The following is a 22257-nucleotide window of genomic DNA, read 5'->3' as shown; positions in this document are numbered from 1 at the left end:
GAACCTTTCTTCTTAGTGGACTCAACCCGTTATCAAGCAGATGAGATGAGAGAGAGAGATTAAAAAATACTGTTCTTTTCTAATTACTAAATGATATGAATTGTCATGATTTAACTTATTTCTTCAATAAAAGAAATTCCTATAAGAAGGACTATGAAAATATCAGCATATCAATTACCATGCACTTAATAATATAAAACTCTGTTTTATTCCTTAATCTATTTTAAGGAAAATTGTAATCCATATTATTTCATGACTTTCAATTTTCCTTTTCTGTATACTCTCTCAGCAATTATTTTTCAGCATTCTCCCAACACTGTTGGTCAAAAAGATGCTGCATGACATCACATAGGTTGAATACAGCTTTTCATTACTGTGCTTGCCAATATTATTGTCAAATATGCCTTCATCTAAAGGGAAATATAACTTTGCTAAAATACAGGGTGATCAAAATTAAAGTATCCCTGTTAAAAAATTAAAATAGCCTTGTGGGACACTACCCAGTGATCCAAATGCTGAGACAGAGAGAGACACACACAGAGAGAAATAGTTTCAAAATTCGCCACCAGGGCCCTGGACTGAATGTAGATGTAATACTTTTTCTGTGTGTAAGGAGAAGAAAAGCGAAACAAGCATAAATAACACCTTTTTATTCACTCCCATTATGCATTCACAGGCTGTACTGTTCAACATGGTGCCCTTCCCGTACGCCACAAACTGATGTTGAGAACATGCTGTGTTATACTGTCTTTCAGTGCTGACAAGTTATAAGGATGATTCTGATAAACGCTGTCTTTGAGAGATCTCCAGAGCTAGAAGTCACAGAGAGGTCAGATCGGAAGAACGAGGCAGCCACGCAATGGGAAATGCATGGCTCATCACTCCATGAAATGTTCTCAAAGAATCTCCATTAAGGATTGATCAATGCATGGAGGAGGGGACCCATCCTGCATGAAAATTATTGAATCCATGCACAGGTGCTGCTGTAGCTGTGGCACAACAAAAATGTTTATCATATAACAATACCTCTTGGCAGTAACTGAGCAGATCAGAGGACCTAACTGGCAAATGTCCTCAAAGAAGAATGATCCAATGATAAATGAAGCTGTAAACCTGCACCAGACAGTAACTTTGGGTGAAAAGAAAGGAATCTGTTGGATTGCATGTGGGTTGTGTAACCTATACCCAGCAATTGTGGGTATTCAAGGCTTTGTTCAGGTAAAAGTGCACTTCATCTCCCCACAAAATCATTTATGGCCATGCAGCGTTCAACTCCACTCGAGCAAGGAATGTTAAAGTGAATGTCAGTTGACTTTATAAGTCCTGTAAGCACCAACTCATGTGTCAGGGTTATCTTGAATGGGTAGAAATGCAGAATTTTCCAGACAGTTGTGTAAGGCACAACTGTCTCGAAAATTCTGTGTCTTGTGTCCATGTGTCTTGATACACATACACTATCACGTACACTACAGGAGCCAATGCAGTTATTCATGGTCTACTCCACAATGGCAGTAGCAACGTCATTCACTTGTTGTGAACTGATTGGTTTGCAACCTCTGCAGTTCTCCCAACAATCTCATTTTTTCAAAATGACTAATCATTCATCACAGTGCACATGGAAGTAGTGGTCCCCATCAACATTTGTTCAGTCAATGAAATCTGTGGAGTGACAGTGAAGGTAAAAATCCTGTGTAGATCTTACCTACCTGGTAGTGAATTTTGGAACTACTTTTTTTTTTCTCAGATATTGCTTCCACATGATGGACAATGTATTCCTGCAAAGTTTTGCAGCATTTGGATTATTGGATGATGCTCCACAATGCTGTAAACAGGGATATTTTAATTTTGATTCCCCTATACTGAAGAAAAGTGTGATTCATCACTTTTCTTCAGTATTTTCTGTACCTTGTATCTAAAATTCTCCTTGTGTTAAAGATATTAGTTTCAGTTTTGTTCTGCTGAACTGCTTCTGCTGCAATATCAACAATGCTAAGCACTGGAATTTGTCACATATGTTCTAAATAATTTACACTGATTCTTGGTCACTTTCATATTATCAGAAATTTACAATACAATAGACATTACAAAAAATATTTATATTTTATAAATAGTTAATTAAAGCAATATGTATTTCATTTCAATAAATGCTCAAGAATTATGCAATAATACTTAAGAATGTGAAAGGACTCACAGTTCAAGAGTATTAGACAGATTTCACAAATGCTATTACCATATCTAATACTCTCAAACTGCGAGTCCTGTCACATACTGCTTAAGGAAGTTGTACCCCAGTAACTATAAATTCTCTTTAATTCCTCTTGCATGCTTTTTCCATCCTAAGACTTCTTTTTCTTCTTCCTTCTATATATTAGACCTACTGGTCTGTTAGAGGGCCAACTCGAGCACTTCGAGAGACTCCAGGTCTCTCTAAGTCATACCTGCCCCGAGGATAAGGTGACTAGCCCTATGCCTCCCAGTATGTTCTGTAGCTATAGCTCATGTGGCCGGTTTGCCTGCTTGCAGGAGGAAAAATCCCAGATAAACTGGGGAATAAAAAACCCTGCTGTCCATGCCCGAGACCGACTAACTTAGCTATGTCTGAGAAAGATCCTTAAACTCCTCAAGTCTGTGACAGGAATTGAACCCAGAATACTCATTTCCCAGGCATATGGTTGCAAAGCGCATAGTCACTAGGCTAACTGCACATTAGCCTAGTGGCTATACGCGGTTAGGCTAACCTTCCTAAGACTGTAGTCTCATAATTGAAATTGCCCATAATGATAGCCTTTCTTGTGTTCATAAGATTACTTTGCCTATGCAGGTTAATAGTTTCTTCAGCAGACCCTGTTCTATAGCATCAGCAAATGAATATGATATAAGACAAAAAGTATTTTGTCTTATATCACACCAAGCCTTGATCTCATTCTCAGAATTACTCACATCATTTCAAATCTGTTTTATATCTGGATTTGATTCAACTTGCAATCATTAGTAGTTCACACTCCCACCCACCCACCCCCTTTTAATTCTGCCTTTGTTTTCTGAATCCAATGCATTCTGTTCTTGTATGATATTTTCTTGCGTTAACCAGGTCTCTCTAATGCAAATAATTTCTGATTCATTTACATTACCAATGTTTCTAATCAGTAGTGTATAATCACTAAATAACAAGACTAACCAATTTAATAAGACAGTTAATATTCACATACATACTAATATCACTCAAAACACACTGACTAAATAAAGAGGTGTTCAGCTCTTAGGTATATTGTAAATTTATGACAAACCAGATCATGTAAGATGAATAAGCACTAGACATAAAAACACAGTCACAAAAACATAAGCAGCTTTTTATTAAATCTGCTTATGTTTTTTATTAAAGTATTACAAGAAGCTGTTAGTAAAATTTTATAAACTAGTCAAATATGACAATGAAAGTTTTTTTTTTAATAATCTACTAACATGGATAAAAATGAAAATCAGACAAATTAATTTCAAATAACTCATTAAGTACTACTCACTTAGCAATAATGAAAATCAGACAAATTAATTTCAAATAACTCATTAAGTACTACTCACTTAGCAATAATGAAATCTGCATTTGAATAAAACACTTGACATACACTTGGCAAACCATCTCTTCCTGCACGTCCAATTTCCTGATAATAGGATTCAATATCTTTTGGTGCTAATTAGAAAAAAAAAATATAGTAAAATATAACACATGAGTGAACGTATTAAGAACATACAGCAAGTATTCACCTAAAAATCAGAATTTTTAATTGAAAGTGATTTAAAAATATGAGTGATTCAAAGTTTTTTTTTTGGGGGGGGGGGGGAATACAGCAAAGGTTCGCTACTCAAAGATCTTCAAAAGTTATCAAAAAAAAAAAAAAAAGGACCATCAAAAAACATTTATTAAAAAACTTTTTTGGCCTCCCTCTCTCTCTCTCTCTCACCAATAAACTTTCAGTAGACCCTGCAACTCCTGAGACCTTAAACTATAAGGTTTCAGGAGTTGGAGGGCCGCATTATATTCTCATTGTACTTTTCACTTGTTTACAGCAGAGCATTAGTCTTATGACACAATAGTATAAATATCCTGTAATTCAAATTGTGGCCCTATTTGAAGGCTTATTAAATAGCAGCAGCAACTTTCTATTTACTATTTATCTTACTAAATATAAAGTTCTTTCTCTTTTCATACTTGATATCTTGTGGCTCAACTATGGCTAACTCAGAGGTGAAGCTACCTGCAGTTCTGATAATGCCGAACTTGTTTCATTAATAATATTCTATCACTGAGCTTGTTTACCAGCATCACATGTTTTTTAGCCACTGGCCATAATCTTCAAAAAGTAGAAAAAATACAAACTGCTCCCCCCTCCACACCTGAAATCCCCTTCATTGCCTACCTAGTACACAAAACCACAGTAAAACTGTTCCTTTATCGCATCCAGCAGTGAATGAAGTGCCTTATACTTGTGACCTGGTTTATTATGGACAGACAGGAAGAACTGTTAACATCTGCCTCAGAGAACATAAACAATACATTCAGCACAATTGTTATGGAAAGTTGGAATAGACCATGCTCAGGATACCCATTCAACACAGGATCAAATTGGGGTGGGGGAGAAGGGCTATTCAGTTATTATAAGTCATATACTGTTTTCAGAATTAGCAGCAGCAGCAGCTTTAAAACATTTTCAAAATCTCAACAACAGTATGGTAGTATCAATGTACCACAAAAATTAATACTTGTTAACGCCCCCCACCACCTCCCTTTCTCTCTTTATACAGCACAGATGGCACAAACTAGATGATAGGTATAACAAATAAGTTAAACATTATTTTCTTATTGTTCTTGCATTGTGAATCAAAACTTAAATAAATTAAACATGCTACACATGATTTTTTTTCATCAAATCTTTAAATCAAAAGCTGGCATACCCAAGGTCTGTGCCTTCACTTACATTCTTCCTTCTATACATTAATGATCACTTTGACATCCAATCCTATTCATAGATTACATGACAGTGCACTCCACTCTACTTTATTTTCAGAACCTTGTAGTGCTTTCAAGGCTTTCTGAACTATGCAGTGCAGCCACTGTAAGACTTTTATACCACCATACTTCAGCATTTCTGGTCGAATATCATATACTCCTGCTGCCTTTCCACATTTCAAGCCTTTGATGGCTCTACTTCAAGTATGGATATGTATTCCTGACTGCATGCCTGGTCAGTGTTTTTGCCACTGTGCTGTCATCGCTGCTTGTTTCATTTAGCAGTTTTTCAAAGTAATTACTCCATACTTCAAGGATATCTTTTTCTCCCATTTTCATGTCACCTTTATCATCTTTAACTCCTTTTACAGCACTCTTTCCTCCATTCCTAAGCTTCTTCAACAACCTACAGAATGTTTTGCCACCTTCTTGATATTTATTTTCTATATTCTTGCCAAAGTCCTCCCATGACTTTTGTTTAGCTAGTTTTACACACTGTTTAGCATTCTTGATTTTGTCTCTATATTCTCTAAGAGCACAAACTGGCTTGTTTGTCAGGAACGTTTGATATGCTTTCTTCTTTTCCTTCACTGCCTCTTTAACTTCCTGTGTCCACCACGGAGTTCTGATTTTTCTATCCTTGCAAATAACTTCACCACATGCCTCTCTAGCTGAATCAATCAGGGCTTTCTTCAAGGCTTGCCACTGAATCTCCAAGGTTTGATTCCTGTTTTCAAACTCTTTCATTTTTTCTTCAATAATCTTTCTGTATTTTAGTCTGCAGTTCACATCTGAGAGCTGCTCAACTTTTATTCGCTTTAAAACTTTCTTGCATATCATTCTTTTCAATATGAAATTCAAATTTATCCTGCTCAAGACTAAATAGTGATCACTTCCAATTTCAAATCCTCTGTACACTCTGGTGTCCTGCACCAGGGAGAAAACATCACTATCAACAATAACATAGTCAATGAGACATTTCTTATTCCTTGCCTCTTCTCTCCATGTGAATTTGTGCACATTTTTATGCTGGAACATGGTGTTAGTAATAACCAGTCCATGTCCTGAGCAGAACTCCAACAAATATTTGCCGTTATTATTAGCTTTGCTCTTTTCTCCAAATTTTCCCAAAATATTTTTGTATGTCTGACAATCATTTCCTACTCTGCTATTTAGAACCCCCAACAAGGACCAACTTTTCCTTTTTCATTGTGTCAGTTGCTTTTTCTAAAGCCTCAGACACAATGAAAAAGGAAAAGTTGGTCCTTGTTGGGGATCTAAATACCAGAGTAGGAAATGGCAGTCAGTCTCAATTCCTCCACTTCTACCTTAGTAGAACCTTCTGTGGGACCATAGGCACAAATAAGTCTCATTGTCCAGTTCCCCATTCTCATATTTGCCCACATTACTCTACTTGAGCCTGACTGCCATTCAAGAAGATGAGCCTCGTATTTTGTGTTGAATACTATGGCTACTTCTTCTTTTCCTTGATTGTCATTTCCTGAACATAGCATTTTGTATTTATTGCTCAGAAAGATCTCACCAGTTTTTGTCTTCTTTGTTTCAGTCACTCCTATAATGTCGATCTGGTACTTATCTAATTCCTCAGCTAGCTCCATTTCTTTGCCATTTAGGCTTCTTATGTTGATAGTACCGATCTTTAACTCTGGTGATGTTGAGTTGGGGTGTATTTTCAGATCTGTTCCAGTAGCTGACTTTTCGCTGTTTGCCCTGGTTCCCTGGAGTAAACAATGGAGCCTTGTTTAACTGGGTGATGCCCCAGCTGGCATGAAATTCTCTCATGTTGCACCATCATTTTATACTATGGTTTAAGCAAATAAGAATACAATTCGGTCAGCTAAATCCCAAATTGCCAGTCCATCCTCGTTCGTTCACTATCCAAGTAGATACCCAACAGGGTGTACCACGAGAAGGTGAGGATTGGACATTACTTCAGAAGTCCTGATCAATTCTCTGCATTCCTTTAAAGGCTATGTGGAGGTCTCCTCTCAGTTATACAGCTCTGACCCTTAAGCACCCCTAATTATTATTATTTATATTGGCACTCCAAAGACTTGGGAGACTCACTATCCATTAACACAATACCTATTATACATCTCCTTGAACACCTATTCACTGTTTGGGGCACTCCACTCACAATCACTTCCGGCAATCCATTCCACTCATTCATATCTCTCAAAGAACTTGGTAGGCAAGCCCTTACTAACCACACTCTTCGAGAGTTTTCAAGTGTGACGCCTTGTTTTCCTCCTACTCGCCATGTATTGAAAAATTTATTCTGTGTCAATTTTATAGTATTTCTTTAGTAACTTATAAGTTTCTATCATATCCCCTCTCCGCAGCCTGTCAGCTAAACTCAGCAACCGACATACACCATAAATCTATCCTCGTAAGGAACATCCCACAGACCTGTCACCAGCTTTGTCACTCATCTCTGAATCCTCTCTACACCTCCCAATCCCAAGAAATGCAGGTGACCAAATCTTGGCATAGTAGTCAAGATGTAGTCGAATCACAGCCTTACAAAGAGGGACAATAACCTCCCTATATTTACTTGTCAATGTGCTCTTCAGCATCCAAGTAATCCTCTGAGTTATTTTGCTAACTCTTGCAATATGTCCCATGAATTTCAGATCTCTATCAACCATCATGCCCAGATCCCTAGCCTCATCAATTTCCTGTAAACTGGCACCATCAATATGATACAAAGTGTGTAATCATTTCATCCTGAAGTGCATCACCTTACATTTTACACCACTGAATTGACAACCACTGACCTTTTTTTATCACCCACACTGCCAATTTATTCAAATCATCTTGTAGATATAAGATATCTACATCACCTTTATCAACTATTGCCCTCCCTAATTTGCATCATTGGCAAACAAATGAATGTCCCCCTTCAAATCTTCTGCTATAATATATCTTCAAATCTTTCTCTTACTTGCCATGTAGCAAAAACACTCTTTTTGATTTACTCTGGCCTGCTTAGTTAATTTTTTCTCGAAATCTGAATTAGCCTTCCTTACCATACTAGTTACCCTTCTTGCCTGTGCTTTATACTGCTTGTGGACAAGCTGATCACCTTGTTGCTTATATTTCTTCCACAATGCTTCCTTTCCTTCTTTTTTTGCTAATGCTTTATATTGCCAGTTATCCACTTAATCTGTATTCAGTTTATTCTCTTGATATGCACTCTGATACTGCCTTGCTCAAACAGTCCTTGATCACTTCCCATGCACTTATGGCATTCATTCTATGCAGGTTTATATGCCTTGGCACTGCTCGAAATTGCCTCCTAAGTTTGTCATAATCATCAGCTTGTAGTTCCACATAAACCCTTTCTTGACTGCAATTTCCACATGTTGAGCAACCTCCCAGGACAAGACTGCATGATCACTTTCCCCGATTAGAGGTAGAGTTGCTACTGCAGTTACAGAATGATCTTTTGATGCTACTACCAGATCCAACACTCTTGATATACCATGTTTCTGCATAGGCATGCGACTGTCAATACCGATCCTTCCAAATTCCCTGCACAGTTCTGTGAGATATGGGTTGGGAACAGCCTTAATTAAATGCTTGTCAATTGCTGCACACAGAGAGTTCTGTTTTTCTGTACAAGCCTTCTCAGGCAACAGCAATCTCATTCTTGACAGATTGTCTTAGAGCCACAGTTATGCCTCTTAGACAACAAGGTAAGTTATTTTTCCACTGATTAAACATCTGGGATGCCTCACCTTTTGAGAACCCAGTCAGCTCTACAGGCATCCACAATAAGCCCTTTATCAAATTTTGAAAGCTCCTTTGTTTTTCTCATTGTGATCAATACACCATTGATGATTACTGACCAGAAGCACCTAGAACACATGGTAACACAAGTGACCAAGTATTTTGGATATATGCTGCATAAGTGACATTGACATACATCAGCATAAATGTTTCTAATTCAGTGGCTGGTATGTGTATGAGAAAGGATGTAGTGTGGAAATAGTTTTTATATAATTTTAATGGACCGAGTGTTGGCAGACTTCAATTTGCTGTTTAATTCTTGTTAGTGAGATTATAAATGATTTTATGTAAGTTTTAGCATCAAAAACAAGCTGATTCATTTTAAGAATGCACACATGTACTTCTGTAGGATAATAATTGATGACATATAGACATCAGTGTTGAAAATAAGTTGGTTTGCTTTTATCAATGAATGAATTTCCAACTTATACTAAACTGCTATCAAGAACAATATATACTGCTTATTTGACTTGGTAATTCTCTGTTAATTGCTTTTTGTCTTTTCTTTATTGAGGATGGTAGATGTCTAATCATTTTTTTTTTCTGTCTAAGCCTCTACTGTGAAAAACTTATTATCTACCCAACACAGCAGCAGAAGCAACAGTCAATCCTTGGTAAATAAACATTATTTTATTAAAAATATGTAACATATTAGTGACAAAATAATGAACATTACAACTGACATCAATAACACTTAAACAATTTTGATGTCTTAGTCCTTTTTATGACATCCCAATGATGATTCTTTTATTAACTAATTCCAACTTGATACTGTTTTCTTTTCTCCCAATTTTTTATCTGGTAATTTTGTTTGTCAAAATTTCTATTTATAAAAGAAAACATGGTCACAAGTATTACCTCCCTCCCTGAAAAATGTTGAGCAAGTAATGTCCAGTTCTCACCCAACTGGTCACAAAAGATAAAATATATCAACATCTTAAAATGTATATCACTGTTACATCCACAGTATCTCAATTATATTTCAATGATACACTTCACATCTGTGTTTTGCATGATAAATAAACATATCATGGATGGTAGTGTAGTTAAGAACACAGGGTGTATGGCTAAATATGTGAAGTTGCCGCTTGCCCCCCCCCACCTCTTCTTTAGTCAAACAATAGTACAATTATTCATAATGGATAAACAATATGCACTTTCGTTTCTCTACACACTTATTATGTGTCTTTGGGCTACTCTATCACCTAGACTATTACGGAACAGTTTGTTATAGTGGATAGTTACTATAGTGATAGTTACCATAAGAAAAACACTGTGCCAAAGAAGATGATTATGGCAGGACTTTTTGGTGGTTTGTTATAACATCAGATGTTACTTTGAGAGCTTAATATAATATTACCATAATATTAATTTGATTCACTATCCCATCCAAAAATTTGGTTATTATCAATACCATAACAAAAAGATCTATTTACTCAAGAAAATATTTTCTTGTTTCAGTCCTTTACCCAAGCAAAATTTGTGTGTGAAGAATCTGCAGAAACATTACAAGAAGAAGAGATGGTATACTGAGGCAGTTGACATGAAGCCAACAGCCTTCATATACATAAACTAGTCATTAAGACTTAAGAAAACAAAACTTTTGTTTTCTTATGCTTGGGTAAAAGATTAAAACAAGAATATAATTTCTTACCAAGCATAACATACTTTGTAACTCAGCAGTAAAACTTTGAGGACCTGAACACCAAATCACAGCAAGCGACACCAAACTGGACAGAACTGTTCGGACTTTCCCGGGACAGACAGAAGTGGAAAGAGTTCATTCAGCCTCATCATCATCCACATAGATGATGGAAGAGAGAAGAACAAGAAGAAGTAGTAAAACTTTTGACAAGTAATGGCAATAGCATGTATGTATTATTCAAGTACACTGAAATTCAGTCTAAACATGGATTCTCCATATCAGTGATTCCCAGATTTTTACGATGGTGGAAAAAGATTTTTCATACACTGAGGAACCAAAATTTATGTAAACATAATATATGTTCATATAAACAGATTGTATAATCTAATTCTAAACCAATGTCAATTCAAATAGTCAATTCAAATAGTGTTAATATTATTCATTCCCCCCCCCCCCAAAAAAAGTTACAAATATTCAAAATCATTTTTGGCAAAAAAAAATCCAAAATAAAGGAGTATTCACATAAGGAAAATCAATTTAACGATAAAGCTTTAGTGTGATGAATGAGCCTTGCCCAATTATTTTGCAAGGCTCATTCACCTTGCTTGCTCATTCATCTCTGCTTGCACAATTATTGAATATTTGGCTTGAATAATAGTTGATAAATACACTTGTAGCGCTCCATCAATAGTCAATAAATGATTTCTTGCTTTACTCTTAATATTTGTCAGACATGGAAAGCTGGTTTGCAAATAAGAATGAAAAACTGGAGTAATATGGTCAAGTTTTTTTTAAAACAAATATAGGTGAATCTAAAATATTTTGCTGCAATTTTTGTTCCTATATAATTCTTACTGAACTCAGTGTGGAAATCACTGTTCTATCTATTAGTCAAACATTCTCATGTGTTCCGTTTCTGGATTTCTTCACATTATCCTTTAATCTGCAGTCATTTTACTGTTTGATAAGTATAGTAACACTCTCATTCAAGTTGATTCAACAGATTCAATTTCATTCCGTGAACTCTATGCATTTTTGTAAATAAATCATTTATTTTAGTAATCAGTTCTATAATGAAATTGACTTTTACTGGAAAGAAATTCAAAACATTCAGATTGCTGTAATATTGAAAAATGTAACAGTTATGAAGTGATTTAATATAATAAACTACTGAAAAAGTCACACCAAAAGTCCTACAGCAGCAATGCTGTTTTAAAAAAAATTTGCAGTAGCAAAATCTATTATAGTAATAATAATATATATAAAATCACAATACTTAACCTCCATAATGAATGACACACCGCACATCTGGTTTGTCAATGCCCATTCCAAAGGCAATGGTAGCTACAATAACCTAGGAAAACAAATTGATTACAAATGAGACTCAAATTTAAACAAATACATTTCAAATGCAAAATTAAATGACTAATCAACAATATATATTAAACACATACACTAAGCAAAACTGATTCAATGATTAGGAAATTGAAAATGCTTCTGTGTCAAACAGAGGATGAAGGATACAATGTAAAAAAAAAAGAAAATCCTAGAAGGGATATGTAATTAATTCTGCCTCGGTAATCTAGGCTTGATAATCAGAGATAACTAAAAAGTTAAATGTCTGTTATTTTTTCTTTCTTCGTCTCTTCCTCCCCTGCCCCATAAACTAGCCATAATTATACTATTCTTCAAAAAATGCATGATCATTTGAATATTCTTTAACAAAAATGTTCAGGGGAGGTGGCAGGCTGCAACCTTCTCTGCATTCTCTTCTTGATGCACTGAAACTGTAGTATTGCGATTCTGATAACTTAGGATATTTAAATACAAAAATTACTAATCAATATAGTGAGGAAATTCAATAAACACGGAAGTGAGATCCTCCTAAATAATAATATAAGATAATTTATCCAGATCTTAGGGATCATGAAAAGGAAGATGGAGCTACAGTATTCAACACTAAATAAAATCTTCTGGAAGAAGAGCCAATTAAAAGTAGCATTGCAAGCATCTCAAAGGGAGAAACAGATTTATTTGAGCATATGGTCTCACGGAAAGTTATAGTTCAGAACATTCTATGAGATGATATTAGACAGGACAATTAATATAAAGCAAACTGAAAAAACACCGGTTATTGTTGATGATCTGAACAGTAAGAAATGAAACCGGATATATTGTGGGTAAATCTTGTGAAAGGGCAAATCAATAATAATGGAAAATTTCTGCAAGATTTCAATTCAGGATAAAGATTATTCATTACTAACATGTTCCAACAAATAAAACAAAAGTCTTATTTTGTTACAGTTGCCAGTGATGTCTCTGGCTTTGAACAAGAAGTGACCATCATCTGGCACTGAGCAGGATAAAAATGAACTTTCCAATGAAAGGAAAATGTAAGCAAAAGTTTTGAAAAGAATCAAATGTGACCTCTAGATTCAAATACACATTACGGGGACCAAACCTACGAGGAATGAAATCATTTTCTCATGCATTCCATACTAACAATTATTCACACAAGACCTATTATACTTCTCCTTGAACAATTTCGATGACAAAGTACTCGCAGCAGCCTCTGGCAATTTACTCCATGCATTCACTACTCTCCAGAAAAATCTAGTCTTCATGTGCTTCTTAAACATCATCTTACACAATTCCCAAGGATGATCCCCTTGTTCTCTCATTTTCTGCCAGGTATCAAAAAAACTTGTGTCAATCCTATGATTCCCTATGCTATGTATCAAAACTGCTGGCAAATGTTTTTGCCTCAGTAACGGGTCATACCACATCCTATATATCAAAAAAACTCTACCCATTTTAAAAAATACAGATATACTGGGAAGCTCATCATTTCACTATTTACCAATATTTCCTTGAATGACACCTTAGCACTCTTAAAAAACATTTTTTTCTTCTGATATCTTTAGATCTCTTTTCGTTTGCCATCAATTCTGGATAACAAAATTTACAGATAGAGGGAATTGCTATGGATTCTCCCTTCTCATGCCACTTGCCAATTTTTACATGGAAAATTTTAAAAAACAAGCCATAGACTCAGCCCTCACCACCCTCAAACCTTCTATCTGGCTAAGATATGTAAATGATGTGTTCTCTATTTGACCTGATGGCCCAGACACTATACTCCTTCCTCAGTCACTTCAATAGTCCACATCCAAGAATCCAGTTTACAATGGAAAAAGAAACTAACAATAGTGTACCCTTCCTAGGCATCTTAGTGACATGCCTTCTAAATGGTAACTTCTCCTTCACTGTATATATAGAAAACCCACTCATACAGGCATATACATTCACAAACTTTCCCACCACTGCCCTTCTCAATAATGTGGCATCATTAAACTCTAACAGCTTTTACAATCTTTGTTCCAGTGGAACATCTCTTTCAGCAGAACTCAACTATACAACACCTTCCTAGCCAATTGCTACAGTTCTTACAGAATCAAAAAAAAAAAAAAAAAATCCTCTACCCCCCCAATCCTTGCCCATCCCAAACGCTCACGCATACACCCAAGCCGAACACACGGATACTTGCTGCGTATACACTAGTCATTGTCAAAGTGGATCAAGTGACAAAGAATGCTATTTTTTTGGTTTTACTGGCAGTAATCAGTAAGTGAAGAACAACTGATTAAGTTTTTCTCTTGAATTTTGAAAAGTTTAGTAAGAACTAAAATTAATTTTTGTTTACACGTTATTTTATAATTTTCTTAAGGAACAATGGCCAAATGCATAGTTAAATAATATGTAAATATTAATTTATTATTTGTAGTAATCCTTGCCATGTCAAAAAGATGCCAATGGAAAGACGATTATGTTGTTTATGGATTTGCTTGTGCAAGAGAGAAAGACGGTACTCAAAGACCACAATGCATTTTATGTTGCAAAATATTTTCAAACTCCAATCTTAAACCATCAAAGTTGTTAGAACATTTCAACAATCAGCATGGTGGTAAAGTTGCAGGATATATACACTTAACATCTTGAAATCTAAGAAGGCTCAATTCGATAGCAGTGGTACCATTACAAAATTTGACTCTGTAGTAATTTAGAAGCCTTTGCTAGAAGCTTCTTATCAAGTGGCATATCTGTGCATAAAGAAAAAAAACCCTCATACAATAGCTGAAGAATTGGTGAAACCATGTGCACTGGAAATTGCGAAAATTGTATTAGGTTCTGAAGCACATAAGAAAATTCGGCAGATTCCATTATCAAAAGATATGATCCGATCATGCATCAGTCAGAATATTTTACTGCAAGTAGTACAAGATATTAAAACCAGTCCTCTGAAAGTGTGTATTCAATTGGACGAGTCAACTGATGCTGATAATTGCAGTGAGTTATTAGTATTTGTGCGATACATAAAGGAAAAGGAAATTTTGGAAGAATTTTTATTTTGTGATCAACTGGAACTGATGGCAAAAGGAATTGATGTTTTTAATCACATTAAAAACTTTTTCTTGAAACATTAAATACCAATGGATGTAATTAGCTCAGTACCGATGGTGCACCTGTAATGTTAGGCAAAAATTCTGTTTTTTTTGCTTATATCAAAAAAGAAGTACGGCAAGTTACAATAATACATTGCGTGTAGCATGACATGCACTTGCATCAATACTTTGCCAGAGAACTTAAAAAAATATTTAGCAACAGTGGTAAACAGAGTAAATTATATTCGAGGATGGGCACTTAATCATTGTATCTTTTGTGCTTTTTGTGAAGAAATCGGTGTGCTTCTTCATCACACTGACATAAGATTGCTCTCCAAGGGACGTATGCTTAGCAGGGTTTTTGAAATGCATGAGGAGATTATTCAGTTTCTTACTAATCAAAATCGTAATTTAGTTCAAGCCTATGAAAGAAAAGATGCAAGTAATTCAATTGGCCTACTTAGCAGATATTTTCGCTCACCTAAATGAATTAAATATATCAATGCAAGGGGGTAAGAACATAATAACATCTAGTGAAAAATGATTTGCTTTTATTGAAAAAGTAAAAATTTGGATGCTTCGAGTTGAAAATTGTAATTTTGCAAACTATCCCTTGCTTGATGAAATTGTTCTGGAAAATGAAAAGATCGATTTTACCTGAAATTGTTATACATTTGCAACAATCGATTGATTCTTTTCATGGATATTTTTCCACAGGAGATATTGGCAAAGAGCAGAGGTGGATACTGGATCTATTTCTTTTTGATTTTAATTCTATAAACAACAGTAATTTAATAAATCCAATTTAATAAATTTGATTTAGAACAATTCTGGTGTATTCAGTTAGAACCATTTTCACAACTGGCAAAGGCAGCATTGCAGACACTTCTACCATTTGCTACCATCTGTCTTTGCAAAACGGGATTTTCATCACTTTTGCACATAAAAACAAAAACGCGAAATTGCTTAAATACAAGTGATAATATGCACGTAGCCCTTTTAAAAAAGGAACCTCACTTTCAAAATATTATGAAAAAGCAACAACAAATTAGTCACTAAAAATTGATATTTTAGTGACTAATTTGTTATTTTGATTTTATGTTGATAACATATATGCATATGTATTTTTCAATAAATTGTTTTGCAATACATTTTTTGTTCAAAAAAAAAATCAGCTAATGCTTTTTTGTTCCCGTATAGGGAGTAGGCGAGGCCGTTTTTTTAGCCCTGTCTAACTTTTGGAGACTGAGTGGGCAGTTCAATCTCCACTGGTAGCCAATCAGAGATAGCTGGCCCAAGGCTATCACTAATTAATCAGCACACAGTGAAGAAAGCAGCGCGTAAGTGCTGCCATCTGGTGGTCCCTAACCCTAACACAATATTTTTAATGTCTGAAAATAGTGTGGGTTCGACAGCCGATTTTCTTTAGTTTACAGGACGAAAAACCCGCTAGCCCACAAAAAACCCGCTAGCCCATGATCGATTAACTCTGGAACCGGTCAAGAAAAGGCTTAGAAAAAGTTCCTAGATTCGAACGCCTTTCATCGTGCAGTCAACCGCTGTAGAGGGCAAACGCCACTTCTGCTGAGCTACACAGGCTCCATTTTCTTTTCTAATAAATAAAAAACACATTTTTCAAGGGATGCAAGAATGTAAATTGAAGTTTACTGGGATGCAGTTCTACATGTTCTACAATTCTTTCCTTGATACAAAAATTGCAGAACATCAAAAAGCACTGGATGTGGATCACAAAAAGGACAAGTGATGGCCGGCTTGTAAAGAACTTAACTAGTGTGTATAATCACACATTTTGGGAAGTGGTTTTGGTGTAAAAGTGTAAGCTGGATGACGTGTAGCTCAGTGGTACAGTTAATGCATTCAAGTGGACTGATTCTATATACTGTATTTCTGAAGATGTGTCTGCGACAAAGATAAAATATCAGAAAGATTAAACCTGCTGTTTGATTATTTCTCTTTGTGCTGTATTCATCCCATTAAATTTTTATTATGAGTGTTAACCAGCACCTAAGCCTGAATACACATTAGAGGAAGCTGAAGTATCTCCCTTATGGGAGATACTGAGATAGAAGTGTTGGTATCTTGCTCCACCTTTGCAAGAAGTCGCCCGGTGTTGTACCACCCTACCTCAGTCCTGAAGATACTTTCAGGCGCAAACTTTGTTTGCACACAATTGGATAAAGGATTAAACTAAATTTATTATATTTTATCAGAGGAAGCTGTTTAGTAACTGAGGTTTAATTTGGTGACAAAGACCACCATCATACTTAAGAGAAAGCCTTGGGGTATGCTGTCATCTTCATGATATGGCTGAGATAATGTGGTTCTCACTTGGGATAGAATATTCTGCTAAAGAGAAAATATTTTAATAAAAACAAGAAGATGATCCCAAAACCTAGATTACTGAGGTTTTTTAACATACAACATCTCCAGCATGTGTCGTAAGCTCCCCTCCCCCTTTCTCAAAGAAAACTAAAAACCTGATGTTCATGTTTTAGGAATGTATCTGTAACAGATGTTTCTAGAGCATCTTTGGGATCACAGTTTGGGAAACGTGTTCTGTAAAACACTAGGGTTCCATGAGATTGGAACAAGTGTTCATGGAAAATCATGATTAATAATTAAAATAAAATAAATCAATTTTGCATATTTGCAGAATACACCACTTCGTAACAGTATAAATTTTTTAATTTATTTTTTTTTGAATTATTAAAATTCAAAAAAAGTATGTAGTATATAGTAGACTAATAATCAAAGAGACTGCAGAACACTTTATTTGGTAAGTTTGCATAGAGAAGTATGCACAGAGGTAATGCAACCGATTCAAAAATAGCAATGTAATATGCTATTCATTTGTGTTTCAGCTTGAAATACATGGGTTGGGGGGGGGGGCGAATGAATATTATTCATCGATCAGGTGGATGAAACAAACTAACCTTCTGCTAATAAGTTCTTGCATGTTTACATTCAAGAACATATTAACAGAAGGTGGTGTGGTGTAAATAAAGATTTTTTTCGTTAATTATCAATATTTTTAAATATTATTATTTCAAATATAAGTGCTCCCTAAAGAACATAAGCATTCCATAAATATACTGTGAGATGAAAAGTGTTCCATGATGGAAAAAAAATTTGGGAAATGCTGTTCTAGAGGGACCAAATAGCCCAATGTTGATTGCTATCTCTGAAAGCCGCATTGTGTATTGGAAAAAAACTTACGATTGTGGTGTATAGTAAGCAACACAGAAGTCTGGCATTCATATTCTATCCAATATCTAATATTCTATACCTTCAAGTGGTTGCAGTAGATATCTTCAAAGTCTTTGACCAGGTCTGGCACAAAGGCCTACTAGACAAACTACCATCATTCGGCCTGACCCAGGACTTCTGAAGGTGGATTGCCAGTTTTCTGTCGGGACGCACCTGTGTGTGTGATGATGGGTGGCTCTCTATCCTCTCGCACCCAATTAATGCTGGGGTCCCACAAGGTTCTGTTCTCTCACCAACCCTCTTCCTGCTATATATCAATGACCTACTGCAATTGATCTCCAACCCGATACAGTTTGCAGACGATGGCACACTACACTCCCCGCTTGCATTTGATAAGCCATAATTCAACCACCACCACCACCCTCAACTCCGATGAAGCCATCCTATAATGGGGTTCGGATAACCTTAAATTTCAACGCAAATAAAACCCATTTCTGTACTATTTCCCATAAAAGAGAACCATTTTTTCCCAGTATCCTTTTTGACGGTACCCAAATTTCCAGACAGTTTGAGATCTCACTCCTTGGAATCGCCCTCACATCAAACCTCTCTTGGCACAAACATATCTCAAACATTGCATCCTCAGCCTCAAAAAAACTAGGATTTCTCTTTCGTTCAAGATGTTACTTCACTCCTGAACAGCTATTAACATTATACAAGTCACAAATCCGTCCAACTATTGAATACTGCTACCACATATGGGGTGGGGCCCCCCAAAAGCTCTCTCAAAATGCTCGACTCAATACAGAGGAGAGCAATTAGACTTATCAACGATTCATCCCTTAGCAACTCTCTCCACCCACTTTCACACAGACATACGGTCTCTGCAGTATGTATATTCTACAAATATTTCCATGGGAAATGCTCATCCAAAATAACATCAATAATTCCTCCGCTCAGTACTAAACTCATTGGAACACGTGCAGCTGCTGCACAACATCCCTTCACAGTACACCTAGAAACAAACAGAACAAATTTCTTTTCCTCTTCCTTCATCCCTGCAACTGCTGCACTATGGAACAGTCTCCCACCTGCTGTGTTTCCCAAGGAATACAATTTAAAGTCATTCAAATCAAATGTAAACAAATTCCTCCTTTCCCAACCCACTACCCATATACAGTACTAATGTACTGTAGGTTGACCAACCAACCTTCAGTGTATGGACCCAACATTAAAAAAAAAAAAAAAATCATCCAGACAGCTAGTCGAGCAATCGGTTGATGATTGTTTACAGTGTTGGATCTTTTTCTTGGCTTTGAGAAAGTAATAACAACTGACTTATGCCAAGAATCTGGAAATATATTGTAAGTATTCTGTCATACAGTAAGAGAATGAGGTCCACAGACAGTGGTGGGAGATGTTTAATCATCTCTTAATGAATGTGATCAGGTCCTATAGCATTGTCATGATAGGGTAAAGTGTAGGATATTAAAGTGGGGAGGGAGGTTCAAAACTGAAAACATTAACATTACCAATGCATTTAGTATTTTAAACAAATTTGTTTATTTCAGAATTGCCTCCACTCCTACCATTTTCTGGAATAATCAGATCACTTTTACTATAGTATCTTCAGCTTCCAAAAAATCATGGCATTCTTTTTTTAACTCAAGACACTACTTCCCTTCTAACAAGTTGCTTACTCGGTACAAATTTCAAATCCACCCAACCTTGGAATACTGCTCTCACATTTAAAGTGTTGCACCTAAGACCAGTCTAAAAATTCTTGATGTGGTTTAGAAGAGAGTGGTTTGGTTGATTGATGAATATCTCTCACAGACTATCTTCAGCCACTATCTCAGAGACAGCCAGTTTCCATATTGATCCTATACAAGGGATGTCGAAGGACTTATAAGCACATCAGTGCCGTCTGTGAGATGCAGGTGAGGACTGCGGAAGAAGTTTATTGATTTGTTTTTTCCCCCTGGAGGGCTGTTCCACAGGACAGAGGTAGATGGAATAATAAATGTGGAAGAGAAGTTGATTCGATATATTTGCAGTTGCATAGTAATGGGAAGCTGGCCAGCTGCTGATCTTGTATTCACAGGTGCAACAGAAAGTGGAGGAATGATTGATGTCAATTCAGCAGAGAAATGATCATTGAAATACTTGTAGAATAAACACAGTGCTGAAACATTGCATCTATAAGAGAGGGTTCACCTATGAGTCTAACTGCTCTCCTCTGGACAACATCAAGAATCTTTAGTGAATTTTAAGCAATCTCTAATATGTGAGCAGCATTCTAACCATGGGTGGATTTGGGATTTGTATATAATTGAGAGCTGATTGGGTGTAAAACAGAATGATGAACGAAAGGGAATGCATTACCAGAGTTAAAGATCGGTACTATCAATGTAAGAAGCCTGAATGGCAAAGAAATGGAGCTAGCTGAGGAATTAGATAAGTACCAGATCGACATAATAGGGGTGACTGAAACAAAAAAGACCAAAACTGGTGAGATCTTTCTGAGCAATAAATACAAAATGTTATATTCAGGCAATGACAATCAAGGAAAAGAAGGAGTAGCCATAATATTCAACACAAAATACGAGGCTAATCTTCTTGAATGGGAAGCAGTCTCAAGTAGAGTAATGTGGGCAAATATGAGAATGGGGACTGGACAATGAGACTTATTTGTGCCTATGGTCCCACAGAAGGTTCTACTAAGGTAGAATTGGTGGAATTTTTTGATGCTTTAGAAAAAGCAACTGACACAATGAAAAAGGAAAAGTTGGTCCTTGTTGGGGATCTAAATAGCAGAGTAGGAAATGATTGTGAGACATACAAAAATATTTTGGGAAAATTTGGAGAAAAGAGCAAAGCTAATAATAATGGCAAATATCTGTTGGATTTCTGCTCAGGACATGGACTGGTTATTACTAACACCATGTTCCAACATAAAAATGTGCACAAACTCACATGAAGAGAAGAGGCTAGGAATAAGAAAAGTCTCATTGACTATGTTATTGTTGATAGTGATGTTTTCTCCTTGGTGCAGGACACCAGAGTGTACAGAGGATTTGAAATTGGAAGTGATTACTATTTAGTCTTGAGCAGGATAAAATTGAATTTCATATTGAAAAGAATGATATGCAAGAAAGTTTTAAAGCGAATAAAAGTTGAGCAACGCTCAGATGTGAACTGTAGACAAAAATACACAAAGCTTATTGAAGAAAAAATGAAAGAGTTTGAGAACAGGAATCAAACCTTGGAGATACAGTGGAAAGCCTTGAAGAAAGCCCTGATTGATTCAGCTAGAGAGGCATGTGGTGAAGTTGTCTGCAAGGATAGAAAAATCAGAACTCCGTGGTAGACACAGGAAGTTAAAGAGGCAGTGAAGGAAAAGAAGAAAGCATATCAAACATTCCTGGCAAATAAGTCAGCTTGTGCTCTTAGAGAATATAGAGACAAATTCAAGAATGCTAAACAGTGTGTAAAACTAGCTAAACAAAAGTCATGGGAGGATTTTGGCAAGAATATAGAAAATAAATATCAAGAAGGTGGCAAAATATTCTGGAGGTTGTTGAAGAAGCTTAGGAATGGAGGAAAGAGTGCTGTAAAAGGAGTTAGAGATGATAAAGGTGACATGAAAACAGGAGAAAAAGATATCCTTGAAGTATAAAGTAATTACTTTGAAAGACTGCTAAATGAAACAAGCAGTGATGACAGCACAGTGATAAAAAACACTGACCAGGCATGAAGTCAGGAATACATATCCATACTTGAAGCAGAAAAAGCCATCAAAGGCTTGAAATGTGACAAGGCAGCAGGAGTAGATGATATTCGACCAGAAATGCTGAAGTATGGTGGTATAAAAGTCTTACAGTGGCTGCACTGCATAGTTCAGAAAGCCTGGACACAGGGACGAATTCCCAATGATTGGAGTAGAGCTCTCATAGTACCCATATATAAAAAGGGAAATAAAACTGAATGTGAGAATTACAGAGGTATTTCCCTACTGAGTGTTCCTGGCAAGATCTATGCAAGTATACTTCAGAAACGGTTGAGAAGAATTGTGGAAGAAAAGCTTGGTGAAGAACAAGCTGGATTCAGGGCAAATAGAGGCT

The 22257-nt window shown here is 36.0% G+C and overlaps 1 protein-coding gene across 1 annotated transcript in view; it reads right to left on the bottom strand.

Moving 5' to 3' along the window:
• LOC150105464 (bifunctional 3'-5' exonuclease/ATP-dependent helicase WRN-like) overlaps positions 1-22257 on the bottom strand; it is a 370108-nt gene that overhangs the window by 171423 nt on the left and 176428 nt on the right. Inside the window, exons 14-15 of the mRNA XM_090394834.1 lie at positions 11745-11817; positions 3580-3688 (exon numbers count right to left, since the gene is read on the bottom strand). Of these exons, the coding sequence (XP_090250960.1) occupies positions 3580-3688; positions 11745-11817 (182 nt within the window). The remainder of the gene's footprint in view (positions 1-3579; positions 3689-11744; positions 11818-22257) is intronic.

The sequence above is a fragment of the Typopeltis vanoorti genome, chromosome 6 (assembly GCF_054136105.1).
Source record: "Typopeltis vanoorti isolate ZY-2024b chromosome 6, IOZ_Tvanoo_1.0, whole genome shotgun sequence".
In the NCBI taxonomy this organism is placed as follows: domain Eukaryota; kingdom Metazoa; phylum Arthropoda; class Arachnida; order Uropygi; family Thelyphonidae; genus Typopeltis; species Typopeltis vanoorti.
This window is presented reverse-complemented; position numbering and strand designations above follow the sequence as displayed.